Source organism: Miniopterus natalensis, chromosome 2 (genome assembly GCF_054644295.1).
Source record: "Miniopterus natalensis isolate mMinNat1 chromosome 2, mMinNat1.hap1, whole genome shotgun sequence".
NCBI lineage: Eukaryota > Metazoa > Chordata > Mammalia > Chiroptera > Miniopteridae > Miniopterus > Miniopterus natalensis.
Genome location: NC_142082.1, coordinates 73,977,220 through 73,995,220, shown reverse-complemented (window position 1 = coordinate 73,995,220; position 18,001 = coordinate 73,977,220). Strand labels below are relative to the sequence as shown.

General features: G+C 43.3%; 1 protein-coding gene and 1 non-coding gene across 2 annotated transcripts; both read left to right on the top strand.

Annotated features, from left to right (window-relative positions):
- Positions 1-13,889: 13,889 nt before the first annotated feature.
- On the top strand, positions 13,890-17,565 carry TPT1 (tumor protein, translationally-controlled 1). The gene is made up of 6 exons (XM_016205437.2): positions 13,890-14,030; positions 14,301-14,374; positions 14,873-15,063; positions 15,658-15,763; positions 16,434-16,550; positions 17,361-17,565. Exons 1-6 carry the CDS (start codon positions 14,003-14,005, stop codon positions 17,361-17,363), a joined length of 519 nt encoding a protein of 172 aa, XP_016060923.1. The 5' UTR covers positions 13,890-14,002; the 3' UTR covers positions 17,364-17,565.
- LOC148093708 (small nucleolar RNA SNORA31) lies at positions 17,166-17,292 on the top strand. Its single transcript, XR_015714130.1, has one exon. It is a non-coding gene; the product is annotated as a small nucleolar RNA SNORA31 (small nucleolar RNA).
- Positions 17,566-18,001: the final 436 nt, after the last annotated feature.

The window sequence follows — 18,001 nt, the reverse complement described above, 5'->3', positions numbered from 1 at the left end:
CAAAGGCAAGACCTGAAGAGATTCACCACAAAACTTCCAAAGGCAGAGCTGAGTGCTATTGAGAGCACAAGCCCATGGCTTTGTGCTAACCAACTGTGTGACCTAGGGTAAGTCTCTCAACATCTCTGAACCGGTTTCCCCATTTGAGAAATAAATGGGATTCATAGATGCTGCATAAGATCCCTTCTAACAAAAAGTGTCCATCTCCTCATACTCTTCTTGACTGCCTCCTAGAAGAAAAGCAAATAAACTAAAGATAGGCAGAGGCAAAGGCAGCCTGGAGCTTCCAGAAGCAAATATTGTAGCCAGTTTCCAAACGACTGGAAGGGCAGTCTCCTTCCTAAGGATGAGGAGACCCAGGAGAGGTCTCAGAACTCTGCTCTGCCTTTGATTCAGAGCTGAGACTGCCTTGCTTTGAATACTTACGATTAGCAGCTTTACACTGGGCTATCCTTTCATCTTTAAAATAACCTTACAGCCCGGCTGGGCGCGGCTCAGCGGTTGAGCATCAGCCTAGGATCTAGGTGATCAGGGTTCAATTCCCGGTCGCGGGGCACATGCCCGGGTTGTGGGCTTGATCAATGGCTCTCTCATCATTGATGTTTCTGTCTCTCTCTCTCTCTCTCTCTCCTTTCCTCTCTCTGAAATCCATAAAGATATATTTTTAAAAATAAAAATAAAATAACCTTACAAGGTTGCCCTAGCCTGTTTTGCTCGGTGGTTAGAGCATCGGCCTGCAGGACCAAAGGGTCCCCAGTTCGATTCCCAGGCAAGGACAGGTGCCTCGGTTGCAGGTTCGATCTGGCCCTCTCACATTGATGTTTCTCTTTCTCTCGCCCTCCTCCCTCCTTTCCACTCTCTCTAAAAAATCAATGGAAAAAGATATCCTTGGGTGAGGATAAAAAGCATTATAGCTCCATCTTTATTATCTCTATGTTATGGGGGGCGGGGGGGTGCCAAGGAAGGTTACACGCCCGAAAACCGGCTACAAACCAGCAGGCTTGGCAGTGGGAACCAGATTTGTCTCTTCCTCACCCCTTCTGCTCCCCGACTCACGGATGTGAATTCTCACCGAGGGATCCCAAACCTCTTGATCATCAAAATCAGCGGGAACAGCGCAAAGAGGGTACAGGGCCCAGGTCCTCCCGAACCAGAATTGCTGTGGGTGCCTCTCAGATATCTGTATTTTTCAAAGCTCTCCAAGTCCCAATGATACTCAGCCAGATTCGGAAACCACTGCATTATACTGGGTTCCGAAGCCACGTGGCAATTGGAAAGCGTCCCGGATTGTGCTAAAACCTTGCTGCCGTCAATCCCAACGTCATTCTGCTCTCCCCGCGCCCCTCCCGGTGGAGCTGCGCCCGCGCCCAGCCCGCCAGAGGCATGTCTCTGCGGCGCCCTCTGCTGGACACGCAGTAGAACCTTAACGGCAACCAACTCTCAGCCGGGAAGCAGGGCCATCAAGCCACTGTCCCCAGCCGCTTTGTAGTATCAAAAACATGTAATACAGCGAACACCCCACTGATGTGGAGGTGGCTACTACTAATACCCGCTGACTGAGAAAATGCATAGTGATCATATTCTATTAATAAACAAGTGAATTAAGAATTTGCTTTTAGAACAGTACTAGCCACACACTTGGGGAGAAAAACACAGCATGGCTTATTTAGTAGTTTGGCGCATGCCTGGGTAAAGAGTTGCTTCCCTAGAACTTGCCCAGATTTTATTCATCTAGTCCTTTTTTTTTTTTTAAGTTTTTATTTTTATTTTATTTTTAATCCTCACCCGAGGACATGCTTAGAGAGAGGAGAGGAAAGGAGAGAGAGAAGCATCGATGTGAGAAAGAAACATTCCTCATTTGCCTTCCATAAGTCCTCCTCCCGGGAATCAAACCCCTAACCCAGGTATGTGCCTTGACCAGGAATCAAACCAGCAACCTTTCAGCCAACTGAGCCACTCTGTTTTTGTTTGTTTTTTCCCCAACACGTATTTACTGAATGCCTAGTAAGTACCAAGCAACTGTATAAGGCAGAACAAAATAAAAAACTCTCCCCTGGTGTTTATAGTCTAGTGATGGAGACAGGTATTAAATAAACAGATAAGTTTTTACTTACACATAGTAGTGAATGCCATGAAGGAAAAGAACTAGTTGTTGTTATTTTTTTAATTTAATTTGATTTTTTCCATCACCATATATCCCCTCTATGCCCTCTTCCACCTCCACACCCCACCCCACAATCACCACATTGTTGTCATGTCCATGAGTTCTCTCTCTTTTTTTCTTTTTTGCTCAATCCCTCCACCACCACCACCCCAGTACCTTCCCCCCACCAGAACTGTCTGCCTGCTCTCTGTCTATGAGTCTGTCTCTATTTTGCTTGGTAAGGAACTAGGTTTTGAGAGCCCTGTTTTATGAAGGATGGTCAAGGAAGGCCTGTCTCTGGAGCTATCTTACAGCTAACATCTGAAATTTGAGATGGAATAAATCATGGAAAGCAGAGAGGGGATCCCAGGTGGCTTAAAGAGTTCTCATCTGAGGCACTCCCAGTAAACTATCTTAAAGCTAAAATCTGAAATTTGACATGGAATAAGCCGTGGAAAGCAGGCAGGTGATTCCAGGTGGCTTAAAGAATTCTTATTTGAGACACTCCCAGGAAGCCAGGGTGGCTGGAGCATCCTGATAAGGGGGTTGTGAATTGAGATGAGGTTAAAGAGGTCAGCACCTACTATGTGTTAGGCATTGTTCTACTTGCTTTATACACATTGTCCCAGTCTTACGAAGTAAATAATAGTCTCATCTTCTGAATTGTATAGATGAGAAAATTGAGGAACAGAGAGATTATTTTGTCCAAAGTTCTGTAGATAGTAAGGCAGTAAAATTAGGATTTAAACCCAGGCACTCATTTGCCTCTGAGAAAAAGACACCTCCTCCTTATTTTCTCACACATGGGGAGGAACTGGCCCAGACTCATAGAGAGATTCACTGTCAAAGTCTAGGCCAGTGAGCAGGGAGCCCACACACTTAAGTCCATCCATTACTCTACAGTAGAAAGTAGTAGGCACACCCTGAAATAGAAAGCTGTCTCAACACTTTCCCCATAGCTCTTCAGCCTAGGAGTCGACAGGTGCAGATGTCCACAAACCTTTGTGAGAGGAACTCTACTCCGAGGGCGGGTGGGGCTAAGGCATTATTAGTCATATTCTTGTTGTCATTTCCTGTGGTGGCTTTCTTTTTTTATCTTTCCCTGCCACAACCTCTGATTTCACCCACTTCTCTTTCCACTTTATTATCTTCCCCCAGAAAGCATTATGATTTTAGCAATCATTTTGTCCCCATAATCACATGATAATAATATTTTCATTATTGATTAATATGCTGCTTAAAATTTTCTTTCACATCCATTTTGGGTGCTTGAGAATTGCTGCCATAAATGTTTTATGGTTTTATCTCCATAGCAGGGAGAAAGGAAAGATGAATCTTCATCCAAATGCCCAACTCACATACAGGGAGTTGCTCTTCTATACAGAGTGGTCTCCAGCTTCCAGCCTGACAGCCCAGAAAAAGGAGTAAGAGTCATTGGAGAAGGTCTATCATTGAAAAAAACTATCATCTTTTTAATTATAAAAGTATATTTTACTGTAGAATTGGGCTTCTCAATTGAGCATATGAATCACCTGGGATCTTGTTAAAGTGCAGCTTCTGATTTGGGAGGTCTTGGGTAGAGACAGAGATCATATATATATATATATATGTATATATATACGTATATATATATATATATACACACTCATATATACACACACACACATATATATATAGTTAAATGTTTTTTATTGGTTTTTAGAGAGAGAGGAAGAGAGAGGGATAGAGAGAGAGAAATATTGATGAGAGAGAAACAGCATCGATTAGCTGGCTGCCTCTTGCAAGCCCCCTACTGGGGACTGAGCCCACAACCTGGGCATGTGCCCTGACCTCCTGGTTCCTAGGTCAACTCAACTACTGAGCCACACTGGCTGGGCAGCGATGCTATATATATATATTTTTAATATGTTTATTTTTATTTCAGAGAGGGTGAGAGAGAGAGAAACATCAATGATGACAGTCATTGATTGGCTGCCTCCTGCATGCCCCCTACTGGAGATCGAGCCCGAAACCCAGGCATGTGCCCCCACCAGGAATTGAACTACGATCTCCTGTTTCATGGGTCAACGCTCAACCACTGAGCCATGCTGGCCAGGCAGAGATACCGTATTTTTAATAAACTCCCAGGTGAGGTTGCTGGCAAATGGACTACATTTTGAATGTCAAAGATTAAGCGAACTAACAAACAAAAAAAATAACTAGAATAACACAAATCAACTGTGAATTTGTCTCCTAAAACGGCACATTCTGCTTCCCATTCATGCCTCCATGCTGAAATAGTTCCAGACTCCTGGGTTCCTCCCTAAGAGCACCCAGAGAATCTAGAAAAGGAACAGATCCAAGTGATGTGTGAGAGCCCCTGGGGTGCAGGAGGCTGTTTGGAATGGTGGGTACAGGGTGGGAGAAGCGGGCAGTCTAGTCCTGCTGCTGCTTGAGATAACTCCTGCTTTGCCTCCTCAGGTGAGTCAGATGCAAGGATCCTCAGGTTCAAGGGAGAAATCTGTGCACGCCAAGAGCCTGACTGGGTGAGAAGCTGAGTCAACAGGTAGGGCAGACCACACCCAAGGATTTACTTCTCCACCCCCCCCTCCAAGGCCTAAGGGTGAGGGATTGCATTCCAAGGGATGCCTCCTCCTAAAACTCTCCGATCTACCTGGGAGCGTTAAGGGAAAGCCCTGATCTTGATTCAGGAGTGAGAAACTATAATCCTCTGTACTTAGAACTTTCCACCCTAGGGTGTATCCACCCTCCCTTATCTCCTCACCTCCACCACCAAAAAATGTACACTCACTTCAAGTGAAAAAATTAAAATGAAAAATATAATAATCATTTCCAGAGCTTCTGTATCATCCCAAACTGAAACTGTTATCTACCCTTTCTTTTAAAAACTGTATTAATTGGAACCATTTTTATAAAAAAAACCACACCAGCCCAGCCGGGCGTGGCTCAGCAGTTGAGCACTGACCTAGGATCCAGGAGATCGGGGTTCGATTCCCGGTCAGGGCACATGCCCGGGCTGCGGGCTTGATCCCCAATGACTCTCTCATCATTGGTGTTTCTGTCTCTCTCCCTCTGCTGCCCTCTCTCTGAAGTCAATAAAGATATATAAAAAAATTTTTTTTAAATAAAAATAAATAAAAAAACCCCACAACACTTTGCTGCTTCTATTATTTGGAAAGGCAGGATAAGTGCTTGATGGGGATGGGGCACAAGGGGCAGCTTTGGGGCTGCTCAAACCTGTTCCATTTTTCAACTTGGGAAGTGATTACAAGGATGTTTGCGGGGCGGTGAGACTACAAGAAGCAGGGGGAGGAGGAGAGGGAGACAGGAGAGCTAAGCAAAAGAAGAAAAGAAATTTTCTGCTACTACAAAAAAGCACACATGATAACTTTATGCAGTTCCTAAAATGAATTGTGATTCTATAGTCATAGAAATAAATAATTAAAATGAAAAGGAAAAGTGTCTGCCGGTTTTTGTAGGTGGATTTAGACAGAGATCTATTTAAAAGCAGGCAGGAAAATGTGTAAAAGAACTTCTCAGAGGCCCTTCTGGAGCAAAAAGGGAGATTCTGGGGTGCTAGTGGTGATCTGTGTATAGATCTGGGTGCTGGCGGCATGAGTGTGTTCAGCTTGTGAAAAATTATTGGGTTGTACACTTACAATATGTGTGTTTTTCAGTATGTATATTTTACTTTAATAAAAACTTTCCTAAAAACTTAAAAGTCCCTTCTGCTGTTCAGACTCTACTTTAGGGAAATACCCAACCCTTATTTAGGCTGGTAGAATTATACGAATGCGTGCTGACGTGTTGAGCTGGAATTAGAGTCCTTTCCAATCATTAATTATCCATGAAATGAAATTAGACCTGACTCATCAGCCTGCTTATTGACTGGAGGAGGGAGACTGTGGTGACTGCATCTCCAATGTGTTGGGCCTGGCAGTGGCTCGGCAATATCCACACTTTGGCCCACCTCACAGGACCCAAGAATAGCTGCGGCTGCTGACAGTGCTGAGTCTGCTTCCAATGAATGGATCTAAGGTGGGAGTTGACTGGATTTAAGATGGCCCACTGTGACAAGAAATAGAGAAAGGAAGAAGAGGGGAGAATGAAGAGAATCTAAATAAAAGGGCATCTACCTCATGCCTGTTGAAATAATGACCTTCGAGCTATAGGCTCCAATATTCCTACAAAGCATAAATCACACTAATTTTTATTTATCTACAAAAATGAAAAGGAATACTTAAATGAATTTCCCCTTAAACTTTCTGATCTTATTAACTGAGATTAGGCCTACATTGAAGGAGGATATATTTTTTTAATGTTTTTATTGATTTTCTTTTTTAGAGAGAGAAGAAGGGGGAGAGAGAGATCGATGTGAGTGAGAAACATCAAGCAGTCGCCTCCTGCATGTCCCCTACTCGGGCTCGAGGCCAGGCATGTGCCCTGACCGGGAATTGAACCAGCAACCTTTTAGTACATGGAACAACACAACCAACTGAGCCTCACTGGCCAGGGCTGAAGGAGGCTATTAGAAATAAGTCATATGAAACCCATTATTAAATTTATTGTAGGAGCACTTACTGATGAGGGCCACTGGGAGAAATGCGTTATGTGTCTAATTATCGGATACTAAAAAAATTCCTAGAAAAAATGGTTTTTCTTTTATTTCCTCCTTGCCCCCAACCTTTTTTTTTCCAGTTGCTAAAAGCTTCTGACCAAGTCTGGAGCCCACCTCCATGGACTGTGCAGGACTTTATGACACCCTGTTTGATACCTTCCTTACTACTGGCTTCATCTTACTGTTACTCCCATTTTCAGGTTGCACCAGTTGCCTCATTAATTTTTGAAGGTGTTATGTGCTACATAGAACTCCATAAGCTGCTACCAATAGTTTTCAAGCAAGGCAAAGTATAAGAAAAAGAAATATACTCTCCAAATTATATTATCTCTACTTGCCATACCAGCGTGCTCTTCACTTAAGAGTGGCAAGTAAAAGATAAGCTATCTTCCTCCTGCACGTCGGCAGGCATCCGCTTATCCCTCCTTCGATACCCCCTGATAAGAACTTGCTGTCATTTTTAGCAAAATAGTTTGTTTTTAAATTTTTTAAAAATGCATAGTAGCGCGTGTGCACACCACGCGCGCACACACACACACACACACACATCCTGTGCTTACTAAGTGATCAGAAAACCCATTACCTCCCAGCCACACAATTGAGAGAGATCTCAGCTGCCTCCCAGAGTTAGCCACTGTTACCAGTTTGATGCACATCCTTCTAGACTGTCTATGCCTTTACAAATATATACACATGTCCATAGCAGTATACTGGTTTTATCATGTGTGTCTGTGCTAAATGAATGGTATGATGTATGTGTTATGCTGTTCTATAACTTGCTTTTTTCACTTAAAAACATGTCTTAGAGACCTTTTCCTGCTCCATGGGAAGAGCTCTTTTCCGTGTTAACTTATACAGACAGCCTCTTCTAGTCGCTAGCTTCTGGGCTTCCATCTTTATTTTTCAGTCAATGGTATGGCCAAAAATCTAAATTGCTGGTCATAAAGGAATTCAAAAATCGGATCACACAAGGATGACTACCTCATAGGCTAGCTGTGCTGGAATATGATGCTAAACCTGTATTGGTTACTATTATGAGTCTTGGTCTGCAGTTCATTCATTGAACAATTTTTGACTATTAGTCACTGTTCCAGGCACTGGGGATACATCTGTGAGCAAAAAATAAGAATCTCTACCTCCATGGTGCTTACATTGTCTTGAGGGGAGACAGAAGATAAAATAGTAAGTAAAGAAATACTACGTTGGTTGATGATAAGTGCTACACAGTAAAATTAGGGAGAAAAAAAATGGGAATTTCCAAGAGGAGACCAGTGGTTGCAATATTTAACAGTGGCCATAAAGGATCTACATAGAAGGTGACAATCTCAGTGAAATTAACCTTTAGTGTGTATAGAGTTGATAGCTTCTTTTTCAGAGAGAGAGAAAAGAATTAAAGTGAGGTGTTTTCAGCAATTTCTTTCCCATCATTCAGCCCTCCGACAGTTGGCTCACTCTCCAAAACTTGACTGTTGAGCAATTCCCTTAAGAGGGGTCAGGACGATTACACTTCTGTCAGTCTACAGACAGTGCTCCAGAAAACTGTTCTTTTCTCGTTCTGGTTTCCTTTACCAGGAACTTGTGGGATTTAACCTGTGGGATCTGGGTAGCTAGCGTCAGAATTGAATTGAATCATAGGACATCCAGCTGTAGAATTGGTTGGTATGGGGGAAAAAGCCACACATCTGGTGTCAGAAGTATTATGCATGAAGGTAAAGGAAAACACAATGTGTTTTTCCTTAGACACCTTCACAGAATTATCAGGAGTGAGACCACTTGGAAGTATATTTTCTTAACAACATAAAGCTATTTGTTTCAAAATGAATTCTCATCATACTGCGACAGTTTTTGAGAATGGTGTAAAACTCTACATCTATACTAAAAGGTAGGACAAAAAGGGGCCAATAAAAAATTTTATATGCATGTTCATATAAATTTTGGGTGTTCCAAAAAAATGTATATACACTTTAACAGCTGCTAGCTCAACTGATGTTTCTTTCTTTTCAGATTTAATCCATTGGAATGAATAATTATTCAAAGTGTATATACATTTTTGGGGACACCTTGTATACTTATATTGTACATATGATATATAAGGATATACATGACATATTTATTTTTGTAATTATATTTACCTTCTTACATTATATATTTATATATTATAGATTTCAGATTATAAATTTTAAATATATACTATATATATTATTTTTACATCATATATATTCTTGTATACATTTCTATAACTTTAATTCTTGGACTTTTGAACAAATTCCTACACATATGATATTTCAAATAGAATTAAAACTTTGTTCTAAAAGCCATTATAGCCCGGCCGGGCATGGCTCAGCGATTGAGCATCGACCTAGGATCCAGGCGATCAGGGTTCGATTCCCGGTCAGGGCACATGCCCAGGTTGCAGGCCCGATCAATGACTCTCATCATTGATGTTTCTATCTCTCTCTCTCCCTCTCCTTTCCTCTCTCTGAAATCAATGAAGATATATTTTTTTAAATAAATAATAAAAGCCATTATACATTATGCACTAGTGTGCCCTATGAGAGCTAAAAAAAAATTACTTCCTTGCCTGGCTGATGTGGCTCAGTGGTTAGAGCGTTGGCCTGTGCACCAACGGGTCTCTGGTTCGATTCCCGGTCACGGGCACCTAACTAGGTTACAGGTTCAATCCCCGGCCGGATCAGGGCCAGTGCAGGAGGCAACCAATTGATGTGTCTCCCTCATATCAATGTTTCTCTCTCCCCCTATCTCCCTTCCACTCTCTCTGAAAAATCAATGGAAAAAAACATCCTCCAGTGAGGATTAACAACAATAACAAAAGTACTTCCTTTTCCAGTTAACATTCCAGAGACCCCCTGCTAAAGCAGCCTTGAAAAATAACTGGCCATGTAGCTAAGGTAGTTAAGAGCATAGTCCCAGTACACCAAGGTTGCGACTTGATCCCTGGCCAGGGCACATATAAGAGTCAACCAATGAATGCATAAATAAGTGGAACAACAAATTGATGTTTCTCTCTTGAAAATCAATCAATAAAATTTTTTTTAAAAATAAAGTTTTTTCTAAATCCTTTCTTTACATTAACTCCAATCACAATTTCTACTATGAATAATATATTATGAAACTTCTGAAAAAAACTGTATACATATGCAAACAGATGTATATTCTTTTCCTAAAAGGGATACTGACACTATTTATACTACTGTGTACCTTGCTTTGTTGTCATAATGAAATTTGATTATCTTCAGGACTTTTCTTTCGAAATCCTAAATTTTTTTTGATATTCTAAAATTGAACTGGGTTCCTATTATAAGCTGAATTCCATGACTGTTATGGGGAGTGGTGGGCAGACAGACAGGATGTGCCAGGAAAGGAGAGGTCATGTAGAAAAGAAGAGTAAGCCTACCAACAAGTTAGTAATCTGGAATGGTGAGTTAAAAATATAGGAAAATAACTCAACTATTCATTCATTCATTTATGTGATGAATGACAAAGTGCTTACACATCTGTTATGGGACGCAAGGGGTTCCTGGCTTGGGGTATTCAAGAACCAGATATGACAGTTATTAGGAGGTTTTATTTACTTGCAGCAAGTCACATCCAAAACTCTGTCTCCCGGAAGGAAGGCCTAGCCCTTTCCTATATACACTATTTGATTAATTACACACTGATTTCTTTGAAGTTGGCTACACTTATCTGGTTGGGTTCTTTTCAAGCTCATATTGTTTACAGCTGCTTCTGCAAAATACTGTTCCACATTTTAACATTTAGCAAGAATAGCATTTTGTAAGAAGGCCCAGACCGTAAGACCCTTGTCCTATCTAACAATTTCATCCATTCATTCAACAACTGAGTCAGGCCCTGTTCGAGTGCTGAGGTACAGCAATTAACAAAACAAAGCCCCCACCTCATAGAGCTTAAATTATAAAGCTCTGCTGTCCAATAAAGTTACTAGCCATGGGAATTAAAATTTAAATTAATTAAGCCCTGGCTGGGTGGCTCACTTGGTTGGATCATCATCCTAACACCAAAAGGTTGCAGGTTTGATTTTCCGTCAAGGGACATAACTAAGTTGCGGGTTCGATCCCCAGGGTGTGTATAGGAGGCAACTAATTGCTGTTTCTCTCTCTCTCAAATCAATAAAAACATATCCTCATGTGAGGATTTAAAAATTTAATTAAAATTAAATAGAAGTAAACATTTAGTTTCATAGTCACATTTAGCTACAGTTCAAGTCCTCAATAGTCACAAGCAGCTAGTGGCTACTGTGTTGGACAAAGCAGATATAGAACATATCCTTTGTTACAGGAAGTTCTTTGAGACAGCTCTGCTGTAAAGGAAAGAATCTTGTCTTGTAATTTGACTAAAGCAATGATTTGTTATTAGAGTACGAAGGGTGTAGGAAAAAAGAGAAATGAGAATTCCTTAACTGTCTCAAAATGAAGGGTTCAGATCACACACCAAGAATAGTCCAGCTTAGCTAATCACCTGTCACAATTATATACAGCATTCCAACTCCCTTGCCTAATTCCTTAATAATCTAACCACATTTTCTGTAACTTGGCTGACTACTTTCTACACTACATCTAACCAGTTAAGAATTTCTTATGCTACATTACTGGTATTCTGGTTTGCAAATCAGTCTAATAACTTTCAACCTGACCCCCAGTGAACAAAGTGAACACCTCTACACTGAGAACCACAGCAGGGACTTCTAGCTGCTTACATTTTTCTTTAACAACAAAGTCCTGATTTTATTTGGTATGGCAATGAGCCAGTGTCAATGAGCTAGAAGACTACAGTTTGTTACCGTCCTTGCAACTAGATGCATCCTTTTGTAATTTGTTCATTGGGGATTCTAGAATAGCCCCTCAGAAAGGAAACACACAGCTAGAACGCACCCCATTGGTCCTTCCCCTGTTGTGACTGCCTGCAAGATAGATGTGATGAAAAAATTTAAAAAAAGATAGATGTGATGGTTCCATTTTGACTCCTCCGTCATCTCATTTTGAGACAGGCTAGTAAGTCAGGCCAAGCGGAATAGGGAAATGGAGACAGTTAAACAGCAGTTTGTGGCCATCTAGTAAATTCTGTCTTCCCTAAACCAGGGACACTTAAGAGTAAATGGTTTACACTTCTCCTCCCCAACCAGAGGGTGAATAGCTTGAATCACCCTACTCAGGAAGACAGACAGCAGAAATCCCATTAGTGCCATTTGTCAACCACACCCAAGGACAGATGAATTAACCTCATTTAGGTATATCAGCATAAAGCTGATGAATATTCTATTAAGGTTCTCCCCTAAAACCTCCCCTAAACACCCAGACTTTAAAACCCCTCAAAACGTGCTCACTCCTTTCCTGGAGCACACCTGTGCCTTTCCCTACCGCCATGCATTTCCCAGACTCTAAGGGACTCCGCTAGGCTTGCAACCAGGGCTGCAATGGGCAGTGGCAATTCATCCAGGGCAAACCGTGTGAACCTTCCCCACTGTCCCCTATTCTCTGACTTTAGTGAGCCGAAGCAGCCCGGCCTAAGCTTATTTCCCCAGTCCCCCCTTCCTTGTTTCATTGTCTCCAGCTTTAATAAACATCCTCTAAAATTCACCTGTTCTGAAATTTTTCCTGCCAGGTCTTCTTTTCTGTAACAATTTCACTGTCCTGTGGCCTGCTCTTTCACAAGGGATGCTCTCTCTTTGTAAAATGCTTTATTATTGGATTTAGGAAAAATTCTTAATGTGTTATAGTTGCCTGATTCTTTGATATACTAGAATTAAATTTTCTGATAGTTTAACTTGTTCACAATCAGGACCTATGTGCTGACTCTAACTTCAGCACTTTTCAATGTGGCTGTTTTTATAAAGCTTGAAGCAGTATCCTTTTTTCCTCATTCAAAGACATTTTCCCCCCCATTGCTTTTCAGACAGAGTGGACAGGGAAAAGAGAGAAACATCGATGTGAGAGAGACACATCCATTGGTTTTCTCCAGCACAGGCACCTGCCCTCGGACGGAACCGCACCAGGGACCCTTCCCACAGGCAGACACTCCAACCACGCAGCCTAACCGGCCAGGGAGCAGCAATGTGTTCAACTGAACAGAAACTGGAGAGAAGAGCACAAAAACATACGGATGGAACGAGTTCTCAGGTTTCATATAGGCTTAAGCCCTCTAAATAGGGGAATTCAGGTTGTCTGTTTTTCTTTTAGTCCCCAGTAACTGGACCTAAAGTCCAAATACCTGGGCAGGTAGGAAGCTCCCTATTTTTGTGTTTAACCCTCTAGGGCCTGGGATATAATTTAAACTTCATCTTCAGGTGTCAACGTACCCTTTCTTCTGACAAAGGGCATAAGTCATGACCAAGTGCAAAACAGATAAAGCTCTTCAGCTGTCTACCTGAGGAACCCGCAAGCTTTCAAACTGAGACGGGAGAGCTGCGAAAACGCCCGACACCGCCGCCCTCCAGCCCCGAAGACCTTGGGCCCCGCCCCCGAGAATTCCCCGGGCGGCGGGACTCGACTCCGCCCCACAGAGGCGTCGGAAAATTCCAGCAGGGGCAGCCCTTGGGGCAAATGTGAAAAGTTCCCCGAGGCCCTCGGAGATCTCAGAGGCTGGTCCAAAGCCTCACCCTCTGCCATTCTCCTCGCGGACAGCCTCCTGGTCCCCCAAGGCCTCAAGGGCCCGAGCCTCCATAAATGTAGCCCCTACTACGCAGCATTACAAGTACTCTGGAAACCTGACACTATTTGCTCTCAAAAAGGGGCAGGAACTTGCGTTGGGCGCCGCGTGGGGCGGAAGCTTGAAGACCCTTCAAGTAAGCCCCACTCAGGGGCGGCCCCGGGCCCCCTTCCTCCTCCCTCCCGGAAGCGCTCCGCGCCCCTCCCTTCCCCTCCCTTCCTCACTTCCTACCCCGCCAGCCCCGAGAGGCGCGGCAATGCGTCCCCAAGCCAAGTCCCCGGATGCTAGCCTCCCGCCTCCCCGCTCGGGCCCTTGCTGTGGCCCCGCCCCGACGCGGCTCTGCGTGCCACGTCACCGCTTCCGGCGCTTCCGGAGGCGCAGCGGACGATGACGTAGGGGGACTTGCCCTCTATATGAGGTTGGGGAGCGGCTGAGTCGGCCTTTTCCGCCCGCTCCCCCCTCCCCCCGAGCGCCGCTCCGGCTGCACCGCGCTCGCTCCGAGCTCCGGTCTCCTGCTAAGGCAGCGCCGCCGCCGTCGTCTCCCTCCAGCCGTCATCATGATCATCTACCGGGACCTCATCAGCCGTGAGTCTTGACTGCTCTACCCCTGCTGTCGCGCGCGCAAGGGGTGGGGGTGCTGGTGGGGGCGGGGAAGACGGACGCCGCAGCTGTCTGGAGCCTGGCGGGTGCCCGCGGCCTTTCTGGGAGCTAGGAGGGGTCGGTGCCTGGGGCACGCGCCCAGGTCTCGAGCGCCCGGGGAGGGGTGGGGACCGCGTGCGTCCGGACAGCGCGGGAAATGGCGCCGGCGCCGGGCCTCTGGGCCTCTGGTGACGGCAGGTCTGTGTCTCCGAGCAGATGATGAGATGTTCTCCGATATCTACAAGATCCGGGAGATCGCAGACGGGCTGTGCCTGGAGGTAGAGGGGAAGGTGAGTCCTCGGGCCTCGGCAGCGGGGAGGCAAGGCTGGGCAAGCTCGGGTTTCCGCCGCTCCCCCGCCCGAGATTGTGCAATTCTCTCCTTTGCCTCCTGGCGGAGGAGACGCTTTCCGGGCTCGGGTTTTTCTAGAAAAGTGGAGGCGGAGCTGAGCCTGGAAATAGGTCCGCCGCCTGGGCGCCCATCCTCCCCACGGTCTGTCCCAGGCTGGGTGCGTTTGCGGTGTGGCATCGCCAAGCCCTTTAGTGTTTGCCCTGTACGTACTTGATCATCAACCCAACAGCCTACAGAAAACTTCCACTGGGTTGTAATAACTCGTTTTCGTTCCGGTCAACAAAAAGTTCTTGGGCTCGAGGGGTCATAAATGTTTTCAACAAGAACCAAAAACAGCTGGTGGGAAGGTGATGGATACATGAACTGCTGGTGAAAATTTTTTTGGATGCGTTAATGCTGTCAGAATGTCTTGCAACTAAACTTATGTTTCTTAATGCAGATGGTCAGTAGGACAGAGGGTAACATTGATGACTCGCTTATTGGTGGAAATGCCTCCGCTGAAGGCCCCGAGGGCGAAGGTACCGAAAGCACAGTAGTCACTGGTGTTGATATTGTCATGAACCATCATTTGCAGGAAACCAGCTTCACAAAGGAAGCCTACAAGAAGTACATCAAAGATTACATGAAATCGTAAGTGATCTTGGCACACCCAGCTAATATCTGGAATCCTATAGGATTTAGGGATTGGCTAACTTTGAGATTCTTGAGCAGCAGGCATACTTGTGGGGAGGCCTTACTGTTTTATTTTTGTTTTTTGTTCATTTTGGTTAATCCTCACCTGGGGATATTTCTTCTATTAATTTTTAGAGAGGGGGGAGACATGATTGGTTGCCTCTGCATTTACCCCTAGGGGCTGGGATTTACTGCCCTTGACTTTTAACCCTTAGGTGTGCAGGTGGAGGGCTCTAACCATTGAGCCACACCAGGCAGGGTGGGGAGGTGTTACTTTTTAACTGATAAACTCACGCGGGTGTCAACTTTTCAACAAGTAAACTAATGTGAGCATACTGGAGGAGCAAGTGGTCTGGTTTTAGCTTTTTAGAACCATACTTTGGAAATAAGTTAACTGGGGTTTTGACACATCCAGTGAACTAGTTACTTTGCTCAGTGACAGCTACTTGCTGTTTTCAGTGGGTTTTTGTTTTTACTTTGGGTATTTACTTAATACAAAGTTATTTTGCTTAGAAGTCAGTACTTTAACCTATTAATAAAATATTGTTTTAGAATCAAAGGGAAACTTGAAGAACAGAGACCAGAAAGAGTAAAACCTTTTATGACAGGGGCTGCAGAACAAATCAAGCACATCCTTGCTAATTTCAAAAATTACCAGGTAAATATATACCTTAAATATTTGGATTAAAGGATTGCATAGTTTTAACTGTGAGGGCATAAAATTAGTTAATTGATGCAAGTCTTTGTAATTAAATTGTGGATATTTTTTCTGGGCTTTTGAGCAGTTTGTAATACTTCATGGATTCAATTCCAGTAGTACAGGCTGTAGACAGTAGCTTTCCCTGCTCCCAAGTGAGTTCCCGCATCTTGTCTTCTGATTTCAGAATCTCATCCCCACCCAGGTGACATTTACTAGTTCTTCCTCTCATGAATTGCTTGTCAGCCTCCTGGGTGGTCTTCCAATTTCTTTATAATTCAGTGTGTCTCATTGCCACAGGAGCTTTTTCCAGTAGACTTGATCTTTTCCTGTTGGAGAACTTAAGTGACTTCCCTTACTTCTAAGACAATGAAAGAAAAGCTCCTCACAATCCCTGAAGTATTCCTGTATTTCTCTATTATTTTGGTCATTATTAGTGCTTTAGTGAGATGATCAGATAGATGTTTGATTAGTGAGCATTTTCCTCCGAGGCATCAGAGCCTTGACTGCTGAAATTCTCTTGATCAAGTCATGGTGTTCTGGGTCATTTTTTATTGTTTTAGTTCAGTTTATTTTGATATGGTGCATCTGTATATAATGGTCTAATTCTAGATGTTATTTGCTTTCTAAGTTCTTTATTGGTGAAAACATGAATCCAGATGGCATGGTCGCTCTGCTGGACTACCGTGAGGATGGTGTGACCCCATATATGATTTTCTTTAAGGATGGTTTAGAAATGGAAAAATGTGTAAGTACACAGAAGTGGGGCAAAATCTGTAATGTAAAAATGGAGACATTTCAAGTGTGATTTTTATGTCATGCCACTTAGATAGAATGGATTCTGCTGCAGTCCTTTTAAAATGTGGGAACAGGTCTTGTTTTTCTTCAGGGGTCTAAAGAGGGTTTTATGTAAAAGAATTTTATGGTGTAGAATCTTTGTAGTCTACAGAAAACTTACTATATCAACCTTTCTCACTTGAGTTTGCTGATAATTGGCAGTTGATCATTGAAAGTGTTGATGTTACCAGCTTTTAGTAAATACTGATACGCAAATTGCTTTAGTAAAATTAAATGAATGTCTTCTATGCAAGGAACTACTGGAAGCAGTAAAGAAGTGAAGGCATTCATTATTATCCTCGCCTTCAGAGGCTTTCATGTAAATTAGGAACAAGGTAAACTTAAGGCTACACTGAACAAGATTAGAGGCAAAAAGACTGTCTTAGAGCAGTACAAATGATTTGCCAAAAGGAATTACTCAGAATATCCTAGGGTTTTGTAAGTAAACCAAAGTGTGTGAGTGGGACTTTCTTCAGAATGAGGCTTTTCTGGAAGATGTGCTGCCTCTGATCTGGTAAGAATGGTTCTGCATCCACTGATAGACCTTGAACAACCTGTTGTTCTTTTGGTTTGCACTGGGATGCGAAAGAAAAAAATCCCTGCGCTTTCTGTCTGTCTTTGTGGCGGCCCAGATTGAATAGGGGATTACATCTGCAACTTAGAAATGTTACGCGCTTTCATACTGGGAAAAGGTACTAATACAGTCTTCCTTTCTTTACAGTAACAAATTTGGCAATTTGGATCTATCACCTGTCACCATGACTGGCTGCTGCTTTTCATCCACACACCGGGACGAGGACAAATGGGACTGATGTTATCTCGAGCTCTTCATTTATTTTGACCTTGATTTATTTGGAGCGGAGGCATTGTTTTTAAGAAAAAACATGTCATGTAGGTTGTCTAAAAATAAAATGCATTTAAACTCGTTTGAGAGAATGCCTCTTAGTTTAATACATTTTAAAACCCATCCTGTATAGCGTTCCTGGAGAAGCTAGCGCCTGGTTGTAGACCGCTACCGTAAAGCATATAGACTGTCTTCAGATAACTTCTGCAGTGGAAAATACTTCTGAGACTGGAATATAAAAAACAAGGATCTAAAGTCTTAATTCTGAGTTGAAGTAAAGGGAAAGACCATGCTCACAGCTGAGCCAACATCTGAAGTGGATTCCTTAGACATTTCATCACCTACAAACAGAAGTAGTTAACTGGAAGAGATTACCAAAAGAATAAAAAGACTAATACAGCTGGAAGCAAAGTATTGTCTGAGCTTATTTATCATGTCAAGTTAGGACCAAGTTCTGTAGAAATCTAGGTCTCCTGGAATTGTGATAAGCTTTTGTCAAACTTCATGGACTGGAGTTG